Here is a 17,457-nt window from a genome sequence, read left to right as displayed (position 1 = left end):
AAATTGGGCAACTAAATACTGCACAGATTTCGTTTTTTGCTCACGATTTAGCTGCATTGTAATGCAACTATCCAGTGACCAAATATATTAATTTGACTTAATCAAATCTCATACTTCCATTTTCAGTGGAAACTTACAGTAAATGGGCATTTGGGGGATTTGGGCATTTGGGGGATTTTTACATAAACCACATGGAGTAGATGCATTGTGGCTTATGTATCAACACACAGAAAACGTGTTTTTATGCACTGCACAGATTTGCTGCAAAATTGTCATTTGTACCAAACTTGTTCCACAAGATTCTTACATCTGGCACAGATTTGTACACAAGATAGTTAATATCACCAAAGACCTGGCCCTTTTTTTACACAGATTTAAGGAGAAAAAGTAGCACACAGTCATACAATTTAACGAGTCTCTTTATAGTCTGCGCATCATGTAACTCCTCCTCCCTATCTCCTCCTTTTTAAACTCCCCAAAAGACCAGATGAAACACATAGTGCAAAAGTGGAGCAAAGTCTTTTAACATTGCCGCACAGAGATGCATTTTGCTCCAATTTACACACTCTCCGCAGCGGCGCAGGATATGCCATCTATTTATTTATTTATAAAATGTTTTACCAGGAAGTAATACATTGAGAGTTACCTCTCATTTTCAAGTACAGTATGTCCTGGGTACAGAGTTATGATGATGAATACATGGTTACAAATACATAGTTGCATTAAGTGAACACAGTTATATATTATATACAAGACATAGCATGCACAGTAAGAGATAGTATATGTTATAGGCGTATGTAACAATTACAAACCTGATTAAAATGTGAGACAACTTTAGTTTTGAAAGAAAGACTGGTGGTGGATGTAAGAGTCTCTGGTAGGTTGTTCCAGTTTTGGGGTGCACGGTAAGAGAAGGAGGAGTGGTTGTATACTTTGCTGAACCTTGGGACCATGAACAGTCTTTTGGAGTCAGATCTCAGATGATAAGTGCTGCATGTGGTAGGGGTGAGGAGCTTGTTCAGGTAGCTGGGTAGGTTGCCCAGAAAGTATTTGAAGGCAAGACAGGAAAGGTGAACTTTGCGCCTAGACTCGAGTGATGACCAATCTAATTCTTTGAGCATTTCGCAGGGATGTGTGTTGTAGTTGCATTGGAGGACAAAACAGCATATTGAATTGTAGAGGGTATCGACTTTGCTAAGGTGAGTTTCGGGTGCTGTGCCATATACTATGTTTCCATAGTCTACAATTGGCATTAGCACCTGCTGTGCAATATGCTTTCTGACAAGCAGACTTAGGGAAGATTTGTTCCTATAAAGGTACACCTAGTTTGGCATAGGTTTTGGATGTCAGGGTATCAATGTGCAACCCAAATGTTAAATGGGAGTCAAACCATATGCCCAAATATTTAAAACTAGTAACAGGGGCTAGGATGGTATTAAAGTTGGTTCTGATCTGGAACTCATTCATTGGAAGCTTTCAAAATGTAGCCTTGGTCCCAAATACCATTGTTACAGTCTTGTCAGTATTTAAAAACAGTTTGTTTTGGGAAGTCCAATTTTCAAGTCTCAAAAAGTCAGATTAAAGTACGTGTTCAAGGTCGGAGAGGCTAAGGCTGTGTGCATATAAGATTGTGTTAACCACATACATGTGCATAGAAGATCTCTTACAAGCTGTAGGAAGATCATTGATGAACACTGAGAAGAGTAGGGGCCCCAGTACAGAGCCTTGTGGGACACCGCAGGTGATATACAAGGGTTTGGAGTTAGATCCTGAGATAGACACATGTTGGCATCTACTGTAATTGTTAGCTAGGAATGAAACCAGTTTAAAGCATGCTTCCCTATTCCAGAGCACTGGAGTTTGTTTAGCAAGATAACATGATCAACAGTATCAAAAGCCTTTGCAAAATCTAGAAATATTGCTCCAGTAAGTTGTCCCAGTTCCATTCTACACTGGATCTCATTGCAAACTTTTAGCAGGGTAGTTACCGTGGAGTGTTTGGGGCGAAAGCCAGATTGAAATGGGCAAAGGAAATTTGTCTTGGTATAGTAATCGTTTAATTGGGAGTGAACACATTTTTATGGAAAATATTCTATGAAATCTACCACCTCCTACCACCTTTGTATGTTAACTAGTTTTAGATTTCTGAGAATAATGTTTAACTTCTTGCAATCCCAACATCCAACCATGAAGTTTCTCTTTGCCACTGTCTGGGCAAGTCATTATCCATATACACAAGGCATCACCCAAAGAGCTACCAGTTACATTTTTATGTTGCTTTAATTTTTTTATTTATAGGCAAGAGAAGGTCGTACCACCATTGTAGTTGCCCATCGTTTATCCACAATCCGAAATGCAGACACCATAGCTGGCTTGGAAGATGGTGTCATCACTGAGCAAGGTAGTCACAAGGAACTGATGTCAAAAGGAGGAGTTTACTTTAAACTGGTTACCATGCAGGTAAATAGAAATAAAGAAAGAAACTGTTGTCGCCCCGAACTGTGTAACATCTGTTGCTGTCCTTTTCCTTCAGAGAAACATGGCAGCAAACTCAATTGCTGATTGTTCGCTAGGCCTTATTTCATTGCTGCACCTTGCAAGACCTGGCTTGGAAATAAAACTATTGCTGTTTACTATTGTAATGAAAATAAAGAACGCATAGTATGAATATATTCTTGAACTATTGACTTCCTACGTTAGTTTAATTAGTAGAATGCTTCCCAATTTCATGTAGGGCAGGAGTCTCACAATATGACCTACAGCCAATTGTGAACTCTTGCATTTTAGTATCATTTATTATAAATATTTATTTAGAAGGTACTAACATATTCTGCAGAACAATGAGGTGAGACACAAAATATTATCATTACATATTGTAGTACAAAAGATTAGGAAGTCTCTGCCCACGGAGTTTACAACAATAATAAACATGTAACACTATACAATTGAAATGTTATCTCATTTTTTTTCTCTGTTAAAGCCTTAATTTGGGGAATTGGGTCATCTGACAAATTGTGGTGCGTAACACAGATATATTAATTATCCTGATTCGCAGTGGTAAATTTAAAAGCATTCATAGTAATCTCCTTATAGATTAACTTGTAGATCTAAATTATTATTTATTTATTTTTATTTATAAAATGTTTTACCAGGAAGTAATACATTGAGAGTTACCTCTCGTTTTTAAGTACTGTATGTCCTGGGCACAGAGTTAAATTGACAAATAATACATGGTTACAAATACATAGTTACATTAAGTGAACAGGGTATACATTATATACTAGACATTGCATGCACAGTTAGAGATAATATATATTATAAGTGTATGTAACAGTTATAGACCAGATTCAAATGTGAGACAGCTTTAGTTTTCAAAGAACTTAGACTTGTGGTGGCTGTGAGAGTCTCCGGTAGATTGTTCCATTTTTGGGGTGCACGGTAAGAGGAGGAGGAGCGGCCAGATACTTTGCTGGACCTTGGGACCATGAACAGTCTTTTGGAGTCTGATCTCAGGAGTTAAGTGCTGCATGTGGTAGGGGTGAGGAGCTTGTTCAGATAGCTGGGTAGCTTGCCCACAAAGTATTTGAAGGCAAGACAGGAAAGGTGAACTTTGCGCCTAGACTCAAGTGATGACCAAACTAGTTCTTTGAGCATTTCGCAGTGATGTGTGTTGTAGTTGCATTGGAGAACAAAACGGTAAATCGAATTGTAGAGGGTGTCAAGTTTGCTAAGGTGGGTTTAGGGTGCCGAGCCGTATGCTATGTCCCCATAATCGCTAATTGCCTTTAGCATCTGCTGTGTGATACGCTTTCTGACCAGCAGGCTTAGGGAGGATTTGTTCCTGTAAAGTACACCTAGTTTGGCATAGGTTTTGGATGTCAGAGTATCAATGTGCATCCCGAATATTAAATGGGAGTCAAACCATATGCCCAAGTATTTCAAACTAGTAACAAGAGTTAGGGTGGTGTTAGCATTGGCTCTGATCTGGAGCTCAGTCATTGGAAGCTTTAGAAATTTAGCCTTGGTCCCAAATACTATTGTTACAGTCTTGTCAGTGTTTAAAAACAGTTTGTTTTGGGAAATCCAATTTTCAAGTCTCAAAAATTCAGATTGAAGTATGTGTTCAAGGTCGGAGAGGCAATGGCTGTGTGCATATAGGATTGTGTCATCTGCATACATGTGTATTGAGGCTTCCTTACAAGCTTTCGGAAGATCATTGATGAACACTGAGAAGAGTAGGGGAGTAGTTCATATTCAACATTCAGAATTTTACATTTTACATTAATATATTGGGTTACCTTATTTAATATAATATATTTTGTAGCTGAGTAGTATTATTATTATAACATTGACTTGTAGGGGTATATCCATAAGTAAGTACTTCCCAATAGGTTATAGTGAATCTTAATATATCCATTCACTGTTCCAGACCGCAAGAACACGGGAACTTTCTGAAGGAGAAGTAGCAAATGAACCAGAGGAAAAATCAATATCAGCGCTGAATCATACTGACTCCAAGCTAGTAAGAAGAAAATCAAGCCGGCATAGTATGAAAAAAACACCAGAAAAACAAGAGGAGGAATCAGATGAGAAGAATACGGTGAGTGCCTTGGGAGCACTGGGAACGCTACACGTGTTGACTGTGTTCTAATTCAGGGGAATCCAAGTCCAGTCCTCAAGCCCCCCGGGGACCCTCGCTTCCAGATATTCTTACCTCCGAAGTGCAGGCAGGTAAACAGTGTGTCTAATCTAATGGCAGCTTAAATGTCTCGCGTCACACGGACCAATAGAAAGCCATGATGTCATCCGGGGCGGCTTCCTATTGGCCCGCGTGACATGGGGCTTTAAACTCAGCAGAGATACAGCCTACAGAGGTGAGTATCCCTAGAGCTAAAATTAACGCGGTTCAGGTCCAAAAAAAAAAAACATGCTTTAATCATTTAATTTTTAAAAATTGTAAAACTTTTTAAATGCTAAACCGTATTGCTGCTCTCATGTAATTTCAGCAATGCCTTTGGTTAAAAACAAATGGGACAACGTTGGGATCCATTACACTGGGGAGCTTATTGTAGGTGTCTACAGGGGGAAAATCTAACTGGGAGAAGGGATGGCTTGTATCAGGCTCCAAAAAGGTGTCCTCTACTGTGTGCTAAATTGTTATTACTTTTCCTGCCTGCGTTTTCCTCATATGGATAATCCTGTTAATTATACAATTTATACCACATCAAACCTGGCGTTATTTCATGCAAATAAAAGGCAGGCACTCTTGATGCTCTCTTACTGCCTGAAATATGCAACATAAGGCGCGAGGCTTCAGTTCTGCTATTTGTGTGAATTCATGCGGTGGCTATTTTGTTTTTTTTTATAGGATGAAGACGTACCACCAGTCTCATTTTTCAAGGTTTTGAGGTTGAACAAGCCGGAGTGGCTGTACTTTGTGGTTGGACTCATTTGTGCAATTATTAATGGTGGCACTCAACCTGCATTTGCCATCATATTCTCCAAGATTATAGGGGTACGTACTTCCATAGAAATGGTTAAAAAAAATACTATAGCTTTATTATGCTAATTAACTAACCTCTTGTCAGTAAATGATTTGTAAACTAATCACTGAGCAACTAGTTCGAATTCCATTGCTCAGAGAAGGGAGTTAGGGTGCAGTCCTACCCACACTTTATTCTCGGAAAAAAATCTATCTTTTTGTGTTTATTTTATCTCATTCGCCCTGATGACATACTTCAAATACTCCAGCAGTAATGTTTACGATGCCGGAGGTCCAGCAGCCTCCGATTATGACTGGGACTGCTTCAGTAGTGATCACATTTTCACGACCGTCCCATATAATAATAGTTCAGCCCTTGTCACTGCAACTTGCCGCTGATGCATTATGGGTTGTATTACACTTAAATATAAGAGCATACATTAAAGAAGAGGGCCCAACTCCAGTCCTCAGCTCCCCCCCCTACCACCCCCTCCAGTCCCTCAACAGGTCAGGTTTTCAGGCTGTCCAAGCTTCAGCAAAGGTGGTTTAATCAGAGGCTCAGTCAAAGACTGAGCCTCTGATTGATCCAGCTGTGCTGAAGCAGGGATATCCTGGAAACCTGACCTGTTGGGGTACTGGGGGGGGAGGGGGGGCCTGGAGTTGAGCGCCCCTGCGTTAAAGTATAACATTTTTACACATGATTCTCAAAGAGAGGCAATACCAGGAAAGAAACATTTCTGATAGTCAGGTGCTCTGATTGACGTACTGGAGGGTTGGATATGTTACTGCCGGAGACAGCAGCTCTCGGTACTGCGCAGTGTGAATACTTTCATTCCTAGTAACACAGGACCTGCACGTGGACCTGTAACCTACTGCACAATCTGTTCTATCCCAGGCAGAAATAGCTTACATTTAAATGTCATGATGACCTAGGTTCTAGACGTTATATACTAAAATTCTAATTTAAGAGTAACCTCGTTAAAAATGATGTGCACTTTCCTTTTGTGTAGGTCTTTAGCAACGACGACGAGAAAGTAGTAAGAGCAGAAAGCTCCATGTTCTCACTGCTATTTTTGGCACTCGGTGGAGTCTCTTTCATCACTTTTTTCCTTCAGGTCAGTATTTTGAATTGTTTCCATGGCGAGTTAATAGGGCAGAGAAGCCAATGAAATAACTGTTACAGTAGTAAGACTTTAAGGGCCCTACTGCAAGTCAGAAGAGCGCGCTTGGTCCGTTTCTCCCCATCGCCGGCATGATGATGTCTTCACGAACACTATAGTTACCAAGGAGTTAATAATTCAAGTTTTTCATTATAGATTATGCCAGTCAGTCATTATTGATTACAAATCAATAGTAACAATAATATTATAAAATAATATCAATCGATCGTGAAGATAGGAATTAGGGAAAGAGAACAAAAAATACAAGCTCTTGGTCACTACATTTCCCCTAATATTTGTATGCATCTGAGCGGCCTCTTTCTCCAGCGGTGCATATAAACTTTGTATTGCACGCTGTGATGTGCAGGAACTTTTTTATAGGGAAGAGGTCCAACCTCTTTTGAGATGTCTTAGCTAAATTTTTGGACATTAGGATCTGAAAAAACAAATGCACTTTTTTTACTCAAGTACAGCTGCAGCGGCCGTTATTCAAACAAATCACGGCACCGTTTTTGTGTGCGCTGCTGTACTCTACGTGGCATTAACGCGGCCAATCACCCCAGGCACTCGTGTTTATCGCGGTTGCTTCGTTTGAATTTCATGGATTCTGTTTTGTATCCGTGGCAGAAATGAATGAATTGTAATTTGTACAGTACTGTGCTACTGTGTCAATTTCAGTGTTAAACACTGTTTAACACTAAATGCCATTTTCTGCACTCGTGTCTAAAGGCGGTACGGTTGGAAGAAATCACGCGCCATGACGTGGGTATTCCGAGGTATACACCGCGTGAAGTGTTCGAATAACAGCAGCTGCATCTGTACATAACCAGAACTTCCCAAACCTTGTCAGGCATATATGGATATATTGTAATGGGATATAACGTCAAACTAAGCATTTTGAAACTTAAAGATAACACTGAGTTCCCACATAAACTTGTTCTCCTGCTGAGAGCCTGCAACATATGCAGTGCCTTGTGGGAACCATTTTTCCCATAATGAAGGAGTTGCGGTAAATATTTTTCACGTGTTATCTTATTAGACCGGTACAATACACAGTACGTGGCTCATAACTGATAAGATATCCCTTGGCAAAATAATTGCAATAAACCATGATACTGTAGAACCTAACTCTATTAAACGCTTTTAGCTATCGGGTATGTACTGTATTACAGAGTACGAAGACACTTTATTATACTTTGTGGACTATAATTCATTTTATCTAAACAAGTTCTGCAAGTTCTTTGTTATGTTATGGTATATCTGAGAATTATCCTGCCAATTTCAAAAGTTCATATACTGTGCAAATTGTTTTAAGTAACTTCCATGTTGGAGTAATAAAAGGTACAGTACCCTTCCTGCAAACCTACGTGCTCGGGTATTATATCAGCTCAAGGAGTCAAGGTTTGTGAAAGACACGTTGTGCCTTTTTAGCTTAACGATTGCAAGCCCCTTACGGTTCAAAATAGTGGTAGCACCCCTTGTTATGAGTGTAAATGGGGACTTTAGAAATAACAAAGTCAAGAGTTTAAGTTGTGACAGAAGTTGCTGCAGTATTAATAGTGCCATTTATCAGGTGTGGTTCCTCTACCTTCTCACAGGGATACACTTTTGGGAAATCAGGAGAGATTCTTACAATGAGACTCAGACTTATGGCTTTCAAAGCAATGTTAAGACAGGTACGTAAATACTATCCTTTATGTATTTTAAAAAAGAGTCATAATTATCTTAAAGTTTCACCTGCCCATGTCAGTGTGATTTGCTGATATAATGTTTTAAAATGCCATGTTTTTGTGTTGAGCTCAAGTTCAGTCTGTCAGGGTGACAATCAGACCAGGGTTTTTGTGATTTATCTTATTAACATATACTTACCCTATAAGCCCAACCTACATTTCATCATTTCATACTGACACTAACCACATACTTTATTTCTTGTGGTTCCCTCTAACTTCTTGTATGTGATTGCACCCGATTAGGAAAGTTTTGACTTGCGGTCAGTCACTCCCTTGCCCTGTATATGGGATACCATATGGGATACACCGTAACTATAAATATCAGGTATAATATGTACTCACGTGCTGAACATGACCTGTAACTACGCAGCAGTTTAAGTAAGAAATCACCTATGAAATATGCTGCAGTTTAATGCCACTGTGTATATGATTAAATACTTCAAGCCAGCTCCTCCAAATTAGAGAAGAAAGTCACATCCTTGTTTTCTGCCTGACGTGAGAGTAAAGATGCGTGGTTAGTACAATAATGATCCCTTTTATGGATCCTTATTGATAGAAATAGGAGATTGGCTCTTGCAAAAATTGAGGCGTCCTAATATTCGGTGATCTCAATATTTAACCTCAAGAAGAAAACAAAAAGTCAACATTTCAAGCATCCCATTTACTGTGATCTGGTTATAACCAAACCTCTGCTCAAATGTGTAACGGCGCTAAACATAAGTATTTGACTACTGTGGGATTAATATGCACATTTTCCGTTGCAGGAGATTGGCTGGTTTGATGACTCAAAAAATAGCACTGGGGCTTTGACTACCAGACTTGCTACTGATGCCTCACAAGTTCATGGGGTACGGTATTTTCTTTTCTGGCTTTCTTGACATTTGCTTTTGACCAGTGTGCTTACAATTACAATGCCTGTATAGTAGAGTAAAGCTGCGTATTGATATATGTTCATTTATACATTCATTTTAAGATCAAAGTAAATTCCAGTCTTACTGTGCCTATACCTGCATTCCTAATCCCATGATTGCTAATGAAATTGATGGTAATGACTCCATCACTCAAAGAAAACCCATATTTGTATTTTATGCCATACATAGTTCATTACTCTATAAAACATATTTATAACATGCATTTTGATGCCCTTAATATCTTCCAATAGTTATCTTCATCTGGTAAAGAATAATAACCATGCAAAATTAATTACTTCAACTCCTTCAACCCCCGACTCTTTGTAATGATGATACTGTATACTGTACATTTGTATCATCTTAAAATATGTCACTGTGTGGCTTCCACATTCAATTTTTGCATCTTCTTGTAAACACTTAATCCTGCCGCTCTAATCCTGCTTCCTACTTGACATGTTGTTTTCCAGGGGCATAATGTACCAGAGCAAATTCACTTTCACACCATTAATTGCTTAGCTTTGGAGGCTATACAGTATGTTTATTCTAAGCAGGACATCACTTAAAGATATAGCAGACGTTTTTGCTCCCGCGTTGCAGCGAGACACGCGCGTGCCAGGGGGAGCAGGCGCCATTGAAAATAATTAGCTGCAACCGAAAAAGGGACCGGGTACCACGCTATTTACCTGGTGGCGCACGCCAGCTGGTGCAACAAAGTCTTCTACACATCTGTATGTTGTTGAGTCCCTTTAAATTGATTGAAAGTGTTATGCAACGATTCCAACAAAGCATGTGTTTAAAACCACATCAAACATATAACTGTAATAAGATAGTAAGCCTGTTCATGTGTGATAGACATCGCTTCAACAGGACCACCATCATCCCAGGATAAACGGTACAGTTCGTCTTAAGATCTCAATGGCTGTTCATACTGATGTTCCATCTTCTTATTTATCTATAGGTAACAGGGTCCAGGTTGGCTTTGATGGCCCAGAACATCGCTAACTTGGGCACTGCGGTTATCATATCTTTTGTTTATGGATGGCAGCTTACTCTTCTCCTTTTGACAATTGTGCCAATCATTGCCATTTCTAGCCTCATTCAAATGAAAATGCTCGCTGGCCATGCAAAAAAAGACAAAAAGGAACTAGAAGTTGCTGGAAAAGTAAGCTCAAATGTGTGGGATTTCAAACCTTTTTATTTCACAAAAGTCCCGGTGGCAAGTAACATACGAGCCATTAGAAACTCTACATTAATGTTACATTTTGTGTGTGACTTATGCAGGTCAGTGTTACAAAATGACCCGGCACAGATAGCAATTGCTGAAGGTTGCGGCACATGCTGTCCCATTAATAAATAATTTCCCTAAAACTATTTTACTGCTACATTGTGTGCACTGAATACTTAAGGGCAAAGTACTAAAATAAGTAACACCTAGAAAAATTCTACATGCATTTGTGCACCTCACCTGATATTTCAAGTCACAGCTGATTTTGCATTCATTGAAGCAAGAAAGTGAGTTGAGCGTTAGTTTTTGCAGATCCCTGCTCCTTTCTACGAATTACAGAATTATGTAAATGCCACCACCTGACGTTTATTCATGAAAGATGCCATGTTATTATTGGTAATAAGCCAGTGTCAAACTGTAGAACATATTTAGGCCCAGATCCACCAAATAAAAAATACCACTTACTGTATGAGCACATTGACATGTCTGAGACAGGTCTGCAACCCTGCTTTTCACCATTATCTCGTCGCATACAATGCTTCCATTGCAGCCAGGGATTCTAGGTAATGATATGCAAATGAGCCCTAACAGTGTGTCACTTTTGTCACTTTTTTTTAACTCACCATAATTTATTTTGAGTCTGGTTGATACACAGATCCACAGACTCTGCTAGGCCTATAGTTCGCTTTGAGGATACCATGATAACTCAAGGAACTTGGAACGTACAGTAACATATTTGCTTCCTTTCTCTTTACTGCATGCTGTACACATGTACTTTCTGTTTCAGTGATTGCTGCATTGTTTGTCTTTTCTTTCAAGGTCGCCACTGATGCTGTTGAAAACATCCGTACAGTTGTTTCTTTGACACGGGAGAGAAAATTTGAGTCCATGTATGAGAAAAGCTTGGAAGGCCCATACAGGTAACAGAAAATAGCAAAAACGTTTAGTCGAGATGCCGTCCTACATACAACTATCTAAATATCTAATGACAATGATTTGTGTTTAATAATATAAAACTAACTGATTCAAGTCTTTTAAAAATCAGATTAGTTAGATTCAAGAAGCTCCTTTGGCTCAATCCAATGCGTTTCGGAGCGGATCGCTACTTCATCAGGGTGTGGGAAGACTCGGTTAGGACATTTAATATATACCCATCATTCCTGAGTGATTGGTCTATGCGCTAACCCAGTTTAACCCAGGGACTAGTTTAAAGGGGATTAAATAGCCCCGCAGGTTGTGGCAGTTGGGAGGTAAGTGTGCTTTTCCTTGCCAGACAGGGCTCCGTCCTTAGTAAAGCCCAGTGAGGCTGGCAGTGGTGAGTGAGCGGGGATCATTTAAACATGAGTTCCGGGAGCCCACTTGCGTCAACGATCGGGTCACGTGGGCCCGTCTACGGTGTCACGGGTCATCGGTTCAAGGAACTTTGACCTTTAACCCTTTGAGCGAGCGCTCTGGCAGGGGTAGCGCTTACCACTAATTTAATGGTTAAATAAAAAGCTGCGACCATGTACCTTCAGACCTTGTCTTGCCATTGTTTGTGTGTTACTTATGTGGGGTTCCAGGTTCTTGAGGTGGAGGGGACGGGAGCTCCCTCGCAGTCTCCCATCATGTATGGCGGGTTCTACTGTCCTAATCTATAGTATGTTATATTTATTCATCTCCCCAAACTGGATAGTGTTGTTCCTCTTGTATGAGGACATCGGTTTAATGTTTTACTTCCATAGAACGGTGATGGAATGTGTTTAAAAAAAAAGAAGAAAGAAAACAACAAAAAAAGTAAATTATGCATATTTCATTTTTTTTGTTAAGGAATTCCGTGAAGAAAGCACATGTATATGGAATAACGTTTGGTCTTTCTCAAGCAATCATGTTCTTCTCTTACGCTGCTTCCTTCCGATTTGGTGCATACTTAATAGCAGTGAATTTAATGAACTTTGAAAATGTTTTTCTGTAAGTATTCATTTCTCCTCTTCGTGTCTATTCGTGTTTCACGCTGATATTGAAGATGTTTGCATGCTTTAGAGCAGGTGTAGCCAACACCAGTCCCCAAGAGCTATCAACAGGTCAGGTTTTAAGGATATCTTTGCCTCGGCACAGGTGGCTCAATCAGTGGCTCAGTCGACGACTGACCTAACTGCGCTGAAGCAGGGATATCCTGAAAACCTGACCTGTTGGTGGCCCTTGAGGACTGGAGTTGGCCACATCTGCTTTAGATTCTGTCAGTCTTATCTAAAATATACTCATACTCTTTTTGTATAATATTGTCTTCTTAGGGTTTTCTCAGCCATTGTATTCGGGGCAATGGCCTTGGGGCAGACCAGCTCCTTTGCACCAGACTACGCTAAGGCGAAGCTGTCAGCAGCTCATATGTTCCATCTGTTTGAGAAAGTTCCAGAAATAGACAGCTACAGCAATGAAGGAGAACAACCTGTAAGTCAAGTCATGTTTCCACTTATATCAGAATACAGATTGACCGACGCCCCCCACGCCCCCTTTTCATGTCACTGTACAATATTTGCCCTTTGGGGAGTGATTGCGCTCTCTTCATATATTGGAATTAGAGTAAATGTAAAAGCAGCCAGCTATGTATTTCGCATTTTTTTTTTTTTTTTCACATTTCATTAATAATGTTGCAAATGTAGATTTGGAAAAGTGTAAGTTCTAAAATCACAACAAACGGACAATAAATGAAAGAAGGAATGCAGTATTCCAAAATGGCGCTGTGCTAGATAATAGTGCTTTACAGAGGATGAAAAACTGGAAGTAAATAGAGTGTAAAAACGACAAAACACCTAAATAGGAGAGACTTTGGAAGAACTTTTATAGAATAACATACATTTACCACTTCAGGTGGGTAGACTGGAAATCATTCAACCCTTTAAGCCCTTTATGCTGAAGGACCCTCTTACAAAAGGGGTCGAAAATAAGCAATACAAAAATGTATCTTAATAAAAAAAAGGGCACCGAAAATGTAGAACTAAAATTGGATCATTCTTAATAAATGTAAGGCTATGCAATAGTGACTAGAATAAGTGTCCCGGGTGCACCATTGAGGCAATACTAAGAACAATAGCACGATATTTTTCTTGTTGATACCGGCCTAATGTGTACCACTGTTATCCATAGGTGCAAACAATAGGTAATAAGGGGACATCCCCTCCAAGTCCCAACTTTAAAAAAAGGAAAAAAAGAAAAGGGGTGTGTGCCGAGCACGCAAGTGACACTTATTGGTGTGTTGTCACTGAATTTGAAATTATACTCTCCAAAGTCTTTCATTCAATCAAAAACTTCAAAATACAATTTCATTGACAAAACACAAAGAGTTTTCACTTACAACGCGCGTGCTCGGCGCACACACCATTTTTTTGGGGGGGGGAGGGGGATTTTAACACATCCAAGAAATCCAACACATATTTGCTGTTGTAGCCTGTGTTGCATTTACCATTTTGATCACAAATGTAATTTCGCTCTCAAACTATCCAATGCAATCGTTTTAGGAAATATTTTTGCCCAATAATATTTTGGAAAAACAGTATATTTTAATGATTTAGGTTATTTTAAGTGCATTCATCCTTTATCAGTTCTGAGAGGAAAACCAAATAAAACACGTCATAAGCGCGCTGACGTATGTGACGTGTGGTAGAGAAGAACGCCAGGATGGATGTGGCCAATGCCTTACACATAGTGTCGAAAGGCTCCAGTGACCGCAGCGGGATGATGTTCGCGGCCTCGATGCTGCACCGTTCCTTCTCCCTTTACCTCCTCCTCCTCCTGACCTCTCACGGGCAGAGCAGCGTGTCCTGCCCGCTTGCTGAGTGGGGTCTCCTCCGCCTCCCGGGCCTGGCATGCGCCGTCCAGGCCTGTGTATGTGCTTGTATTACCGGGTGCCTCTGCGCATACACTGGCGGCACCTGACGCTTTTGTGCATGCGCTGGCAGCAGCCGCTTCTACGTATACGCTGTCGGCCTCACTGCACAATGTGCAAATATTCATGTTGAACTTGTGCATATGCGCAGATGGTTCAGACTGTTTCCGCGCATGCTCAGCCATCGCTGGCCACTTCTGTGGCCCAATTCTGCGCATACGCGTTCCCTTACATCCGTTACAACTTTCGTCCCCATGAAGGAGCTTTAACCTATGAGATTTTTGTAGGTGCCAGTGCCAGCTAAGAAGTTTCACTTCAAAGCTATTATGTTCTCCCCTACTTTCATGGTCGTAGGAAAAATTTCACTAGCTCTCTCCACTGAAATCTAGTGAGAGCTTGTGTACCTCAGAGTATGGTACAGATAAAGGCGCTCTCGCTCCCTCTCTCTCTCTTAATCCCCCTCTTTTCTCAGCCTAGATAAAGGTTTTGGATTTACCACACCCTTTTTACATAATTGTAGTGGGTGTCCTTTTTATTTGTAAGGTGCAGGCAGTTGAAGAGTGGCCGGGATCCCACTTCTGCCACGTAGTTAAACTTGAACCTGGATATCTTCTTGCCGCACTGTTCTAATAAAGTCTTACACCAGGCATTATAGTATAATAAAGTGGTTTATTGCTTGCCCAGGTAAATATTGCACCCTTATTGAGGAAGGGAGATCCCCGAAACGTTGTGCGTTTGCAACCTTCAAATAAACCACTTTATTATACTGTAATGCCTGGTGTAAGACTGTATTAGAACAGTGCGGCAAGAAGATATCAAGTTTCAACTTTATCTCAGCTTTGTAAATCACAACTTGATAAATGACTCCTCATTTCACCGGCAGGCTGAAGCTCTTATGTGCTTTTTTCGCACTAGTACAGTTCTGTGGTAAGAGTTGGGCTATGAGAAACAAGGAAAGGATCCCACAAGATGCACTCACTGGGGGTAGAACTCAAAATAAATAAATTTTATTAATGATAACAAGAAAAAAACAATCTAATTAAAACCTGATATCCTGGCGCATGTTTAGGCACAGCGGAGTGTGGAATGCTTGATATAAGTCTATGCCTGGGTATTAACACTGTATGAGTGATCCAGGATATGGACTAGTAGCTATGTTCATATATAATTATCCCTGATTATGCTGCAGTCATGATGTTGCTAAGCAGGTAATAACAAATGTTTGCTCAAAAAACGACTTTTGTTCTGCTGCCAGTGGGTATGAAGGGGTTAACCAATTGTCCCACTTTGTCATGGATGTTAAGCAAGCTGTAGTGATCGCTTAGGCAGCTTTCTGGAGTCAGAGGCAATGATTCATTTGCTCCCCATAGCTCAGAGTGTGTATCAAAAAGTGCCAGGAGGTAAACAGTTAACCTACTTGGCCAAAGATACCAGACAGGCAGTAATGATCGTGTGTGTGTAGCAGCTTGCTGGAGTCAGACGCTGCGAGTGATTCTGCCACACACTGCAGAGTGTATGGCAGGGGAGTGCCTGAATCGCCGAGTGCAGGGATTTATAGTGAGATGAACAGGAAAGCAATCCTAGCTAGTGGGATCCACAACTGGCCCACATCTTTTTTAGCTAATTGTACTCCACTCTGTGAACCCTACTGACCACACTACTAGCTAGTGGGTCGCGCTGATGACGTCACACAGGACGTCTCACCCGACACGTGTTTCGTTCCTGACTGGAACTTCTTCGGGGGTGGGCGGGTCTATGCTCCCTGCAGCCTTTTATGTACTCTGGTTGTCATGGTAACCCAGTAGCATCATCATGACAGAGTATGTAATGACAAGCAAAGGGGAAAAGGTGATCTAGGCAGGGAAACAAGGTTAAAAAACGGGTCCTATTAACCCATGAAAACAGGTTAAAAAAAAGGTTAAAAAAACATACAAGTTGAAAGCTCATGAAGAGATACTGTCAGAGGCAAATTAATAAGCACATAAGTTGTAATTGAGTGTTTTTGAGTGTGTTGAATGGTAGACTGTATTCAATAAAACAATAATCTCACAGGGGAGATTGTGTGGCAGGCTCTTATTTCAACAGGAAGGAGGGGGGTGAGGGGGGGGAAGGGGGGGGAAAAAGAAGGGGGGGGGGGAAGGGGGGAAGAGAGGGGGGGGGAAGGATAGAGGACTACAGAAAGGGGGTGTATACAAAACCCTCATTCAAACCCCCAGGAGATAGGGTCCCCAAGGTGTATATCCACCTAGACTCTTTTCTCAGTAGAAAACCCTTACACCTTACATAGGTTCCAACACGAACGTGGATATGTTTATCAAACTGGTTGTCAATGACCTCGAACAAATAACACCTAGGGGAGGGACAGATAACATGACTTCAGGGGAGAAAATCGCTCTACAGGAACTGAGTGACCTTAGGGAGGTAATCATGAAACCCTCTGACAAGGGAGGAAATATTGTGTTGATGGACGAAAAGAAATATATCCGTGAAAACATAAAACTCTTAAGTGATAGAACATGCTATAAAATCCTTCATGAAGATCCCACCAGGTCTTTTCACCAAGAACTACAGTCAATTTTGAGAACAGGCCTCACTAAGAAAGTGATTACTGAACAAGAGTTCAACTATATTTTGGTAAACAAACCTAAAATAGCTACCTTTTACACACTACCCAAACTACACAAGGATCCCAAGAATCCTCCGGGAAGACCAATAGTATCGGGCATTGATTCTCTCAGCGAGCATGCAAGCACTTATCTTGATGTAGTCCTAAGACCTTTTGTGGTTACCCTCCCATCACATACAAAAGACACGACCGACATCCTCAAAAAAATTGACGGCGTCCAGGTGACACCACATACCTTTTTGGTGTCCCTAGACGTTGAATCACTTTACACCAGTATACAGCATTCGGTGGGTCTCAGAGCAGTGGAATCATTCCTTAAAACAAGAAGCGCTGAACATAGGGACCATAATGCTTTCGTGATTGAACTTTTGCAATATGTATTGACACACAACTACTTTCTCTTTAAGAACAAATATTACCACCAACTCCAGGGTACGGCGATGGGCACAACCTGTGCC

The 17,457-nt window shown here is 40.6% G+C and overlaps 1 protein-coding gene across 3 annotated transcripts in view; it reads left to right on the top strand.

Annotated features, from left to right (window-relative positions):
• Positions 1 to 17,457, top strand: part of ABCB1 (ATP binding cassette subfamily B member 1) — a 72,989-nt gene that overhangs the window by 41,643 nt on the left and 13,889 nt on the right. For all 3 annotated transcript variants that reach the window (XM_075587441.1, XM_075587442.1, XM_075587443.1), the window contains exons 15-24: positions 2,299 to 2,460; positions 4,430 to 4,600; positions 5,369 to 5,515; positions 6,493 to 6,597; positions 8,241 to 8,318; positions 9,137 to 9,220; positions 10,242 to 10,445; positions 11,328 to 11,428; positions 12,318 to 12,458; positions 12,782 to 12,938. In XM_075587441.1, the coding sequence (XP_075443556.1) occupies positions 2,299 to 2,460; positions 4,430 to 4,600; positions 5,369 to 5,515; positions 6,493 to 6,597; positions 8,241 to 8,318; positions 9,137 to 9,220; positions 10,242 to 10,445; positions 11,328 to 11,428; positions 12,318 to 12,458; positions 12,782 to 12,938 (1,350 nt within the window). The remainder of the gene's footprint in view (positions 1 to 2,298; positions 2,461 to 4,429; positions 4,601 to 5,368; positions 5,516 to 6,492; positions 6,598 to 8,240; positions 8,319 to 9,136; positions 9,221 to 10,241; positions 10,446 to 11,327; positions 11,429 to 12,317; positions 12,459 to 12,781; positions 12,939 to 17,457) is intronic.

Source organism: Ascaphus truei, chromosome 2 (assembly GCF_040206685.1).
Source record: "Ascaphus truei isolate aAscTru1 chromosome 2, aAscTru1.hap1, whole genome shotgun sequence".
Lineage (NCBI taxonomy): Eukaryota > Metazoa > Chordata > Amphibia > Anura > Ascaphidae > Ascaphus > Ascaphus truei.
The sequence above is the reverse complement of the archived record's forward strand: the minus strand, read 5'-3'. Positions and strand labels throughout refer to the sequence as shown.